The 13,331-nt window shown below is 47.2% G+C and overlaps 1 protein-coding gene across 1 annotated transcript in view; it reads left to right on the plus strand.

Moving 5' to 3' along the window:
* Positions 1 to 942: 942 nt before the first annotated feature.
* Positions 943 to 13,331, plus strand: part of ncf4 (neutrophil cytosolic factor 4) — a 55,488-nt gene continuing 43,099 nt past the window's right edge. The window contains exons 1-5 of the mRNA XM_065001130.1: positions 943 to 1,163; positions 1,917 to 2,001; positions 2,847 to 3,006; positions 10,805 to 10,875; positions 12,641 to 12,768. Coding sequence (XP_064857202.1) covers positions 1,129 to 1,163; positions 1,917 to 2,001; positions 2,847 to 3,006; positions 10,805 to 10,875; positions 12,641 to 12,768 — 479 coding nt within the window. The 5' untranslated portion in view covers positions 943 to 1,128. The remainder of the gene's footprint in view (positions 1,164 to 1,916; positions 2,002 to 2,846; positions 3,007 to 10,804; positions 10,876 to 12,640; positions 12,769 to 13,331) is intronic.

The raw sequence follows: 13,331 nt of genomic DNA on the forward strand, positions 1-13,331 counted from the left end.
TACTGCTCTCTTCTACCCTTTACTGCTCTCTTCTACCCTGTACTGCTCTCTTCTACCCTGTACTGCTCTCTTCTAGCCTGTACTGCTCTCTTCTACCCTGTACTGCTCTCTTCTACCCTGTACTGCTCTCTTCTACCCTTTACTGCTCTCCTCTACCCTGTACTGCTCTATTCTACCCTTTACTGCTCTCCTCTACCCTGTACTGCTCTCCTCTACCCTGTACTGCTCTCCTCTACCCTGTACTGCTCTCTTCTACCCTGTATTGCTCTCTTCTACCCTTTACTGCTCTCTTCTACCCTGTACTGCTCTCTTCTACCCTGTACTGCTCTCTTCTACCCTGTACTGCTCTCTTCTACCCTGTACTGCTCTCTTCTACCCTGTACTGCTCTCTTCGCTGACATCTGGTGAAAAGGAATCGACTTTACATGTTACAACTGGGCCAAAGGCCTCAGATTAGATGGTGCTGCGTAAAAATGATCTTCAACTGATCCCTCCCCCCCTTCCCTTATTATGACGGCGGATTGAAGAACAGGTGCAGGCCAAGCATTCTATCTGCAGAAAACAGAAGACATACAACATACATGGTCCATTTATCAATTAGTGGCTATTTTACTCTGCCAGTCGCATGATTGTACAATGCCTGATGTTGCCAGTTGCATTGTAATTGACATACTTTTCAAGCTTGAACGAACCCACACAGTAGTCGAGAGAGCAATAGTGAGAGAGGGAGATATGTATATATATATGTGTGTGCGTTTTAACCTATTTTAACCTATCAAGTTTACATCTGCATCTTATTTGATTCTCTGTTAAGAGGCTCGAGAACAACAAGACACTGTTTCCCTCCACATCCACCTCAGCAAACTTCAGAAACGGGCGCTGCGTGTAGCCTAATCATTTTGGGGAACTTGATTTTGGCTTCCTGATTGCACACGTTCCGCTCTGTCGCCTGTTTGCGCCTTCTGATCGCGTTCGTTCCGCTCCATGAAACCACTTTGCGAGTCTGTAGCAGATTTTCAGTTCATGTTTCTGTTCATCGAAGGAGGGTTGAAGTGAGAGGCGACTGTACTGTGTTCTGATAAATCCATCCGAAAGTTTCATTCTTCAATCGGCCCGGTCTCCATCAACATGTCGTCGCTGCCCAAGCAACTACGAGACGAGAGGTGAGTTACGAGGCCGGTGGTGACAGCGGTTGTTGAAGGCAGCATAGGACTGTTAGCAAATGTGAACTTCTGATTCCGGAACTGTTGTTAATGTGCGTTTATGTAACCCTTATTTTACCAGTTAAATCGACTGAGAAGTGAGAAGAGGAGGGGGGATGAATGAGCCAACTGGGAACAGGGGAAGATTAGGTGGCCATGTGAGGGCCAGATTGGGCATTTAGCCAGTAACTAGGCAATGGAATAGTAACAGCGAAGATATTTCCCTTTTATCTGTGGTAGGAGCCTATTCTTCTATAGTGTATGCAGCGCGTTTCCAATCTTTCTAGAACAGTCATCTGTCACGATTGTGAATTTGAAACTAAACTAAATTCCATAATAGTCACCAGAGTGACTCGTTTTGCAACATTCACCCTACATAAATGCGTGTGTGTACGCTATGACGTGTGTTTCCTCGCAGTGTGTGTGTGTGTGTGTGTGTGTGTGTGTGTGTGTGTGTGTGAGAGAGAGAGTTCTCGGTGCCATGAAGCCCTGTACATCAGCCTGCGGTTGGACTGCTCTAACCTGTCTGATATGTTGCTGATGTTCTATAACCCCCAGGGTTCTTTCCCAATCCATGGTTGTACATATTATTGACGTCATACAGCACGTCTTGAAGCTGAACATCACCTAAGCATTTGTTTACTTCTTAGTTCACCTCACCTCCTCTCCTCTTCCTCTTCCTCTCCCTCTTCCTCCTCCTCTCCTCTCGCTCAGTGATTTTGACCAGCTTCCGCACGACATTCCCATCAGTGCCACCATCGCAGACATCGAGGAGAAAAAGGGCTTCATCGATTATTATGTAAGTGTGTCTCTGTATGCTGGTGAACACTGACCACACAACCCACGAGTTAGAATGGTGAGAACGCTTTAAACGCTAAGAATGGTGTGAAAAGCATCTCAAAAGCTCATGTAAGAATTCTCCCTCCCTCCCTGCTCTCCTCCCCTTCTCCTCCTCCTCCCCTCCCCTCCCTGCTCTCCTCCCCTCCTCCCTCTCTCCCTCCTCCTCCCTCCCTCCCTCCCTCCCTCCCTCCCTCCTCCTCCCCCTCCGTCTCTCCCTGCTCTCCTCGCCTCCTCCTCCTCCTCCTCCTCGCCTCCCTCCCCCCCCTCTCTCCCTGCCCCCCTCTCTCCCTGCTCCCCCCCTCCCTGCCCCCCCCTCTCCCTCCCCCCTGTCTCCCTCCCTCCCTCCCTCCCTCCCTGCCCCCCCCCTCTCTCCCTGCCCCCCTGTCTCCCTCCCCCCCTCCCCCATCCCCTCTCTCCCTGCCCCCTGTCTCCCTGCTCCCCCCTCTCTCCCTGCTCCCCCTCTCTCCCTGCTCCTCCCCTCCCTCTCTCCCTGCCCCCCCCTCTCTCCCTGCCCCCCTCCCTCTCTCCCTGATCCCCCCCTCTCTCCCTGCTCCCCCCTCTCTCCCTGCCCCCTCTCTCCCTCTCTCCCTCCCTCCCCCTCTCTACCTGCCCCCCCTGTCTCCCTCCCTCCCTCCCTCCCCCCCCCTGTCTCCCTGCCCCCCCCTCTCCCTGCCCCCCTCTCTCCCTGCCCCCCTCTCCCTGCTCCCCCTCTCTCCCTGCCCCCTCTCTCCCTGCCCCCCTCTCTCCCTGCTCCCCCCCCTCTCTCCCTGCCCCCCTCTCCCTGCTCCCCCTGTCTCCCGGCAGCGTTTTGTGATGGAGGTAAGGACCAGAGGTGGTAGTAAGTACCTGATCTACCGGAGGTACAGCCAGTTCTTCAACCTGCACAGTGACCTGGAGCTGAAGCATTCACCTGGAGACCAGGGCACATCTGGACCTAACACCTGCAGGCTGCCCACCCTGCCTGGTGAGAGGGGGGTGGAGGGGTGGGCTGCTCAGTGTGTGTGTGTGTGTGTGTGTGTGTTTGTGTGTGTGTGTGTACGTTATATGCGCTTTTGCACATATACATATTATGTCTATGCTGTTGGGTGTGTCCTTGTACATGAATGTTCGGTATGTTGGGTATGTTGTGTATGTTGTGTATGTTGGGTATGTTGGGTATGAGTTATGTAAAAAATATCATTCACCCTGGCATTGTGTAAAACACACCATATCAGATCGACCAGGACTCCTATTCCCTCTGTGTTAACACCATGTCAGATAGACCAGGACTCCTATTCCCCCTCAGTGTTAACACCATATCAGATAGACCAGGACTCCTATTCCCTCTCTGTGTTAACACCATATCAGATAGACCAGGACTCCTATTCCCTCTCTGTGTTAACACCATATCAGATAGACCAGGACTCCTATTCCCTCTCTGTGTTAACACCATATCAGATAGACCAGGACTCCTATTCCCTCTCTGTGTTAACACCATATCAGATAGACCAGGACTCCTATTCCCTCTCTGTTTTGACACAATATCAGATAGACCAGGACTCCTATTCCCTCTCTGTGTTAACACCATATCAGATAGACCAGGACTCCTATTCCCTCTCTGTGTTAACACCATATCAGATAGACCAGGACTCCTATTCCCTCTCTGTTTTGACACAATATCAGATAGACCAGGACTCCTATTCCCTCTCTGTGTTAACACCATATCAGATAGACCAGGACTCCTATTACCTCTCTGTGTTATCACAGACCATACAGTGCCTTCTGTGTTATTCAGATAGACCCTTTATTGAACTTTGACACCTTTTGCAACATTTCAGGCTTCAAACATAAAGATATAAGGACTGTATTTTTTGTTGAAGAATCAACAGGACAAGTGGGACACAGTCATGAAGTGGAACACATTTATTGGATATTTCAAACTTTTTTAACAAATCAAAAACTGAAAAACACACACACAAAATGATTCAGCCCCCTTAAGTTAATACACACACAGCGCCACCTTTTGCAAAGACAGAAAGTGAGTGTGAGGTATGTCTCAAATCAGGGTTTTGCACATCGAGAGACTAGAAAGATAGACCTTGCAAAACAGCTCGAGCTCAGTGAGGTTGGATGAAAGAGCACAGAAGGGAGTTTTCAGTTCTTTCCACAGATTCTCGATTGGATTCAGGTCTGGACTTTGACTTGGCCATTCTAACACCTGGATATGTTTATTTTTGAACCATTCCATTGTAGATTTTGCTTTATGTTTTGGATCATTGTCTTGTTGGAAGACAAAGACAGACCGTCCCAGTCTCAGGTCTTTTGCAGACTCCATCAGAGGTTTCTTCCAGAATGGACAGACAGACAGAGAGAGTATTTGGCTCCATCCATCTTCCCATCAATTTTAACCATCTTCCCAGTCCCTGCTGAAGAAAAGCAGGCCCAAACCATGATGCTGCCACCACCATGTTTGACAGTGGGGATGGTGTGAAAGACAGGGTGATGAGTTGTGTTGCTTTTCGCCTATAAATAACATTTTGCATTGTTGCCAAAAAGTTCAATTTTGGTTTCATCTAGCTCTGAGCACCTTCTTCCACATGTTTATGACTTTGAATGGGGATCTCCCAGGTGGCTTGTGGCAAACTTTACATTCTCTCTCCTCTATATGTCTGTCTTTTTATGGATATCTTAAGAAATGGCTTTCTTCTTGCCACTCTTCCATAAAGGCTGTCTCTCCTTCTCTATAGATTTGTGCAATATCCTTCGACAGATTGTCTGTCCTATGGACAGAGTCTCCCACCTCAGCTGTAGATCTCTGCAGTTCATCCATAGTGATCTGTCTGTCCTCTTCTCCATATCTCTGTCAGTCCTTCTCTTATGTCTGTATCTATCTGTCTGTCTCTCCTTCTCTATATGTCTGTCTCTCCTTTCTAGTCTTCCTTGGTCTGTCCAGGTCTTATGTAGATTTGCAGTGGTCTGATACTCCTTCCATTTCAATATTATATGTCTGCACAGTGCTCCTATGTCTGGATGTTTCTCTATATGTCTGGGAAATATTTTTGTATATGTCAAATCCGGCTTTAATGTCTTCTTCACAACAGTATCTGGACCTGCCTGGTGTGTTCCTTGTTCTTGTCTGATGCCTCTGCGCTTTTAACGGACCTCTGAGACTATCACAGTGCAGGTGCATTTCTACGGAGACTTGATTACACACAGGTGGATTGTATTTATCATCATTAGTCATTTAGGTCAACATTGGATCATTCAGAGATCCTCACTGAACTTCTGGACAGAGTTTGCTGCACTGTCTGTAAAGGGGCTGAATAATTTTCTCCTTCTCTGTATGTCTGTCTCTCCTTCTCTGTATGTCTGAATCTTTTCATGTCTTTTCATTTTGTATGTCTGTCTTCATTCTCTGTTTGAAATATCCAATAAATGTCTGTTTCACTTCATGATTGTGTCCCCTTCTCTGTATGTTGATTCTTCTCAAAAATGTCAGTTTTATATCTTTATGTTTGAAGCCTGAAATGTCAATAGGTTGCAAAGTTCAAGGGGTCCGAATACTTTCTCTATGGCACTGTATCAGATAGACCAGGACTCCTATTCCCTCTCTGTGTTAACACCATATCAGATAGACTCAGGACTCTATTCCTCTCTGTCTGTCTAACACCATTCAGATAGACCAGGACTCTATTCCCTCTCTGTGTCTGACACCATATCAGATAGACCAGGACTCTCTATTCTCCTCTCTGTGTTAACTTCATGTCAGATAGACCAGGACTCCTATTCTATATCTCTGTGTTAACACCATATCAGATAGACCTCCTTCTCTATTCCCTCTCTGTGTTACTGGATATTATCTCTATATGTCAGTCAAACACTTTTACTTTATTCCTTCTCATTTACACACTCACACACACACTCACCAATTCAAAGACAGAAAGTGAGAGTGAGTGTCTGTCTCTCCAGGGATTAGCCAATTGAAAGAGAGAGAGAAAGACAGACAGTCACAGAGGGAGAGAGAAAGACAGACAGACACAGAGATGAGAGAGAGAGAGAGAGCTATATGTCTGTCTCTCCTTCTCTATATGACAGACAGACAGACAGAGAGAAAGACTCTCTTCTCTATATGTCTGTCTCTCCTTCTATATGTGAGACAGACAGACAGAGAGAGAGTGTCTGTCTCAGACAGACAGACAGTCTGAAAGACTTCTCTATATGTCTGTCTGAGAGAGAGAGACAGTCTGAGAGACAGAGAGATGACAGACAGACAGACAGAGAGATGTCTGAGAGAGAGAGAGAGTCTGAGAGAGAGACAGACAGTCTGTCAGACTTCTCAGACAGACAGAGAGAAGAGAGAGTATGTCTGACAGAAGACAGAGAGTATGAAAGACAGAGAGAAAGACAGACAGAGAGAGAGACAGACAGTCTGACCTTCAGACAGAGAGTCTCTCCTTCTCTATGAAAGTCAGACAGAGACTCAGAGAGAGTCTCTCCTTCTCTGTATGTCTGAGACAGACAGACAGTCTGACTCCTTCTCAGACAGACAGACTTCTCTGTCTGTCTGTCTCTCCTTCTCCATATGTCTGAGAGAGAAAGACAGACTGAGAGAGAGAAAGACAGTCTGTCACTCCTTCTCTATGTCTCTCTCCTTCTCTGTAGAGAAAGACCTTCTCAGAAAGACTCTCCTTCTCTATATGACAGACAGACACAGAAGCTGACTCAGAGAGTCTCTATATGACAGACTCTCCTTAGGAGTAGGAGAGAATGACAGACAGCGAGTCTCTGTATGTCTGAGAAAGACATCTATGTCTCCTATAAATACATTGTTACAAGGCTCCTTTAGTGATTGTCTCCGATAGCTCTAGCATCGTTGCCTTCTAAAGATTTATGACTTTGAATGTCTCTCCTGACCATATGTCTGGACTCTATATGTCTGTCTCTCTTCTCTATATGTCTGTCTCTCCTTCTCTATATGTCTGTATCTACTTCTCTATATGTCTGTCTCCTTTTTTTGTCTGTCTGTCCTTCTCTATATGTCTCTCTCCTTCTATGTCTGTCTGTCTCTCCTTCTCTATATGTCTGTCTCTCCTCTATATGTCTCTCTCCTTCTCTATATGTCTGTCTCTCCTTCTATATGTGTCTGTCTCTCCTTCTCTATGTCTGTCTGTCTCTATGTCTGTCTCTATCTGTCTGTCTCTCCTTCTCTATATGTCTGTCTCTCCTTCTCTATCTGTCTGTCTCTCCTTCTCTATATGTCTGTCTCTCCTTCTCTATATGTCTGTCTCTCCTTCTCTATCTGTCTGTCTCTCCTTCTATATGTCTGTCTCTCCTTCTCTATATGTCTGTCTCTCCTTCTCTATCTGTCTGTCTCTCCTTCTCTATATGTCTGTCTCTCCTTCTCTATATGTCTGTCTCTCCTTCTCTATATGTCTGTCTCTCCTTCTCTATATGTCTGTCTCTCCTTCTCTATCTGTCTGTCTCTCCTTCTCTATCTGTCTGTCTCTCCTTCTCTATCTGTCTGTCTCTCCTTCTCTATCTGTCTGTCTCTTCTCTATATGTCTGTCTCTCCTTCTCCTGTCTGTCTCTCCTTCTATGTCTGTCTGTCTCTCCTTCTCTATATGTCTGTCTCTCCTTCTCTGTATGTCTGTCTCTCCTTCTCTATATGTCTGTCTCTCCTTCTCTATATGTCTGTCTCTCCTTCTCTATATGTCTGTCTCTCCTTCTCTATATGTCTGTCTCTCCTTCTCTATATGTCTCTCCTTCTCTATATGTCTGTCTCTCCTTCTCTATATGTCTGTCTCTCCTTCTCTGTCTGTCTGTCTCTCCTTCTCTATATGTCTGTCTCTCCTTCTCTATATGTCTGTCTGTCTCTCCTTCTCTATATGTCTGTCTGTCTGTCCATCTCTATATGTCTCTCTCTCCTTCTCTGTCTGTCTCATCTCTTCCTTCTCTCTTTCTGTCTGTGTCCCAAACAGTTGGATTTCTGCCAAGACTGAATACCTGTTTAACAGAATAATTAGTGTCTCTCTCCTAGAAAACTGCTCTCTCTCTCTCTCTCCACCCCTCTTTCCTTCTCTCTCTCTCCCATCCCTCCATGTTTCCCTCCCTCCATCCATCACTCTCTCTCTCTCTCTCCCCCATCTCTTCCCTCTCTTCTTCCCCTCTCTCCTCTCTCTCTCTGTTACTCTCCTCTGTACTCTCTCTGTCCTCCTCTTACAGTCTCTCTGTCCCCTCTCTCTCTCTCTCTCTCACACACACTCACTCTGTCCTCTCATTTAAGTCATTTAGCAGACAGCTCTTATCCAGACATTGGCTTACAAATTGGTGCATTCACCTTATGACATCCAGTGGAACAGTAGTGCATCTAAATCTTTTAAGATAGATGGAGGGGGGAGAGAGGGATGGAGTGGGAGATAGCCAGATCCTAGTGATGGAGGGAGATGGAGGGAGATCCAGATAGAGTATTCCTTAAAGAGGTGGGGTTTGAGGTGTCTCCGGAAGGTGGTGATTGACTCCGCTGTCCTGGAGATCGTCGGAGGAGTTTGTTCCACCGGGGGGCCAGAGCGGAGGGAACAGTTTTGACTGGGCTGGAGCGGAACTGTCCAGCCTTCCTCAGTGGTAGGGAGGGATCCAGAGGCCAGATGGTGGATGAACGATCACAGTGCCCTTGTTTGGGTAAATTAGGGCCTGATCAGAGCCTGGAGGTACTCTTTCTGTCCTCCTCCCCTTTCTCTCTCCCTCCCTCTCCCCCACTCTCTCTGTCCTTCTCCCTCTCTCTCTCCATCTCCCCACTCTCTCTCTCTGTCCTCCTCCCTCTCTCTCTCTGTCTCCCTCCTCTCTCTCTCTCTGTCCTTCTCTCTCTCCCTCTCTCTCTCCTCTCTCTGTCCTTCTCCTCTTTCTCCCTCTCTCCTCTCTCTCTGTCTCTAAATCTCTCTCTGTCCTCTCCTCCTCTCTCTGTCCTCCTCCCTCCATCTCCCCCTCTCTCTCTGATCCACTCCCTCTCTCTCTCTCTCTCTGTCCTCTCCTCTCCTCTCTCTGTCTCCTCTCTCTCTCTCTCTGTCCTCCTCTCCTCTCTCTCTCTCTCTCTCTCTGTCCTCTCCCCTCTCTCTCTGTCCTCCTCTCCTCTCTCTCTCTCTGTCCTCTCTCTCTCTCTCTGTCCTCTCTCTCTCTCTCTCTCTGTCCTCTCCTCTCTCTCTCTCTCTCTCTCTCTCTTCTCTCTCTCTCTGTCCTCTCCTCTCTCTCTCTCTCTCTCTCTCTCTCTCTCTCTCTCTCTCTCTCTGTCCTCTCCTCTCTCTCTGTCCTCTCTCTCCTCTCCTCTCTCTCTCTGTCCTCTCTCTCTCTCTCTGTCCTCTCCTCTCTCTCTCTCTCTCTCTCTCTCTCTCTCTCTCTCTCTGTCCTCCCTCTCTCTCTCTCTGTCCCTCCTCTCTCTCTCTGTCCTCTCTCTCTCTCTCTGTCCTCTCTCTCTCTCTCTCTCTCTCTCTGTCCTCTCCTCTCTCTCTCTCTGTCCCTCTCTCTCTCTCTCTCTGTCCTCTCCTCTCTCTCTCTCTGTCTCTCCTCTCTCTCTCTCTCTCTGTCCTCTCCTCTCTCTCTCTCTCTCTCTCTCTGTCCTCCTCTCTCTCTCTCTCTCTCTCTCTCTCTCTCTCTTTCTCTCTGTCCTCTCCTCTCTCTCTCTCTCTCTCTGTCCTCTCCTCTCGCTCTCTCTGCCCTCTCCTCTCTCTCTCTCTCTCTCTCTCTCTCTCTCTGTCCTCTCCTCTCTCTCTCCCTCCCTCCACCCCCTCTCTCCCTCCCTCCATCTCCCCTCCCTCTCTCTCTCTCTCTCTCTGTCCTCTCCTCTCTCTCTCTCTGTCCTCTCCTCTCTCTCTGTCCTCTCCTCTCTCTCTCTCCCTCTAAATGAGTTTTATCAGCAGAGGGAAGTAGCTGAATCTAATGTAGAACGTTACAATTGGAGCACAGAGGAACTTCAGGGGGGTGTTCTAAATGTTAATAATTATATTCAGCTAGAAGTTCTAGGTGACATTCAGTTGGGCCGAGTTGTACTGTAGCTGTGTGTGTGTGTGTGTGTGTTCTGAGTATCTCAGATAGCTGTTGGTTGGACAGTCATTCAACTACAGTCTTTGTTTATTTGTATCGTACCGTCAGTCTGTGTCTCAATGGCACCCTATTTAATGGCACCCTATTTAATGGCACCCTCTTTCCCTATGTAGTGCACTTCTTTAGACCAGGACCCATAGTGGCTATATGGGAAATAGGGTGTCATATGGAACACACGCTACAGATGTGGACTCTTAATTTGAGCCAGTTTACAGCAGGAAAATAATCCTGCAGCAACAACAAATGTGAGTTATAATGTGGATTATGATTCATGGACATTTTTGTAGTGTTTGATACATTTTTCATTTAGGGAACATCAAGTGTGCCATAGTAAAGGGAAAAGTACAAACTTCAGAGGCCTTTTTAAACCTCGAATACACTACACGGTTTCATTCCCTGCTGTGCATGAAAATTCTCAGTGACAAAAGAGTGATCAAATGAAGATCCTACATCTGTGGCCTGTGGGATGTTTCATTAACATATCATCAACTCTGATGAGAAATGCAATTAAAACGTCATTATGTTGTTGATATTTATGCAACCACCCAAAGGCAATACTGTCAACCTTGAAATGAGTTATTTCGGATTGATCGATTTCCAGAAAGGAAGAGTTTTAGTTATTGGTTGGTCTTGTTGGAGGGGAAAATGTCGGGAGACGATCTATGGTGTGTGTCTTTGTGTGTCTCTAGGTAAAGTGTTCATTGGCAATAAGAAGGAGATTGCAGAGAATAGAATTCCAGAACTCAACACTTATATGAAGGTAAGTCATACGGAGAATATACCCCGAGTGAAAACTATGATCCCTTATTGATGTCACCTGTTAAATCCACTTCAGTCAGTGTAGATGAAGGGGAGGAGGCAGGTTAAAGATGAAGGGGAGGAGAGGGGTTAAAGATGAAGGGGAGGAGACGGGTTAAAGGTGAAGGGGAGGAGACGGGTTAAAGATGAAGGGGCGGAGACAGGTTAAAGATGAAGGGGAGGAGACGGGTTAAAGATGAAGGGGAGGAGACAGGTTAAAGATGAAGGGGAGGAGACGGGTTAAAGATGAAGGGGAGGAGACGGGTTAAAGATGAAGGGGAGGAGACGGGTTAAAGATGAAGGGAGGAAGGTTAAAGATGAAGGGGAGGAGACGGGTTAAAGATGAGGGGAGGGAGGTTAAAGATGAGAGGAGCAGACAGGTTAAAGATGAAGTTAAAGGGAGGGAGACAGGTTAAAGATGAAGGGGAGGAGACAGGTTAAAAATGAAGGGGAGGAGACGGGTTAAAGGTGAAGGGGAGGAGACGGGTTAAAGATGAGACGGGTTAAAGGTGAAGGGGAGGAGACAGGTTAAAGATGAAGGGGAGGAGACGGGTTAAAGATGAAGGGGCGGAGACGGGTTAAAGATGAAGGGTGGGAGACGGGTTAAAGATGAAGGGGTGGAGACGGGTTAAAGATGAAGGGAGGAGACGGGTTAAAGATGAATGGGAGGAGACAGGTTAAAGATGAAGGGGAGGAGACAGTTTAAAGATGGGAGGAGACAGGTTAAAGATGAAGGGGAGGAGACAGGTTAAAGATGAAGGGGAGGGACGGGTTAAAGATGAAGGGGAGGAGACGGGTTAAAGATGAAGGGGAGACGGGTTAAAGATGAAGGGGAGGAGACGGGTTAAAGATGAAGGGGAGGAGACGGGTTAAAGATGAAGGGGAGGAGACGGGTTAAAGATGAAGGGGAGAGACGGGTTAAAGATGAAGGGGAGGAGACGGGTTAAAGATGAAGGGGAGGAGACGGGTTAAAGATGAAGGGGAGGAGACGGGTTAAAGAAGGATTTTTAAGCCTTGAGACAATTGAGACATGGATTGTGTATGTTTCTCATTCAGAGTGATTATGGGCAAGACAGAAGATTTAAGTGCTTTTGAACGGGGTACAGTATTATGAGCCAGGCACACTGGTTTGTGTCAAAAACTGCAACGCTGCTGGGTTGTTCACGCTCAACAGTGTCCTGTGTGTATCAAGAATGGTCCACCACCAAAAGGACATCCAGTCAACTTGACACAACTGTGGGAAGCATTGGAGTCAACATGGGCCAGCATCCCTGTGGAACGCTTTCAAAACCTTGTAGAGTCAACATGGGCCAGAATCCCTGTGGAACGCTGTCAACACCTTGTAGAGTCCCTGTCCTGACGAGGCTGTTCTGAGGGCAAAAGAGGGCGCAACTCAATATTAGGAAGGTGTTACTAATGTTTTGTCCACTCAGTGTGTATCTGCAGATTGAAAGGGCAGTGAGTGATCTCCAAATTTAGCCAGGGCTTTTTCTCATGTCACAATGTTGCTCCACCACTGTGTGTCTCTCTCTCTCTCTCTCTCTCTCTCTCTCTCTCTCTCTCTCTCTCTCTCTCTCTATATATATGTCTCTCTCTATATGTTTCTATATGTCTCTCTCTATATGTTTCTATATGTCTCTCTCTATATGTTTCTCTCCTCTCCTCTCCTCTCTCTCCTCTCCTCTCCTCTCCTCTCCTCTCCTCTCCTCTCCTCTCCTCTCTCCTAGAGATTGCTGGGCCTGCCTACCTGGGTTCTATTGGATGACGACATCAGGATGTTTTTCTACCAGACTGAGTCAGACAGTCAGCACCAACCACGAGCCCTGCGTCGCCTCCGGCCCCCTACACGTAGAGTGTAAGCTATCATTTAGTTTTACCGCTCTAATTACGCTGGTAACCAGTTTATAACAGCAGTAAGGCACCTCAGGGGGTTTGTAGTATATGGGATAAGGGCTGTATCCAGGCACTCCGTGTTGCGTCATGCTAAGAACAGCTCTTAGCCGTGGTATATTGGCTGTATACCACACCCCTTTGGGCCTTATTGCTTAAATATAATACCACAGTAATACTGTTTCAACGTGTCACTACTGCTGCTACTTCCTGTAACTCTGGGACTCTTTAGCAGTCAGCTACTACTCCCCCAAAACAACTTGCTCCCTCCATACTTCTTTTATACCGTTGACTCATTCAGAGTTCACTGCACCACAGTCTCACATGACTGAGACTGCTTGACCTCTGAACCGCCTTCACTTAGCCCTGTAACAGAGAGTTGTTGGCCACTGTCGTTTCCTCTAATGTTCACTTCTCTGATGTGTTGCTCTCTCGTGTCACGGGGTTGAGTCCCAAATGGCACCCTATTCCCTATATAGTGCACTACTTTTGACCAGGGCCCATAGTACACTATTTAGGGAATAGGGT

This window comes from Oncorhynchus nerka, linkage group LG15, assembly GCF_034236695.1.
Source record: "Oncorhynchus nerka isolate Pitt River linkage group LG15, Oner_Uvic_2.0, whole genome shotgun sequence".
NCBI classification, from domain to species: domain Eukaryota; kingdom Metazoa; phylum Chordata; class Actinopteri; order Salmoniformes; family Salmonidae; genus Oncorhynchus; species Oncorhynchus nerka.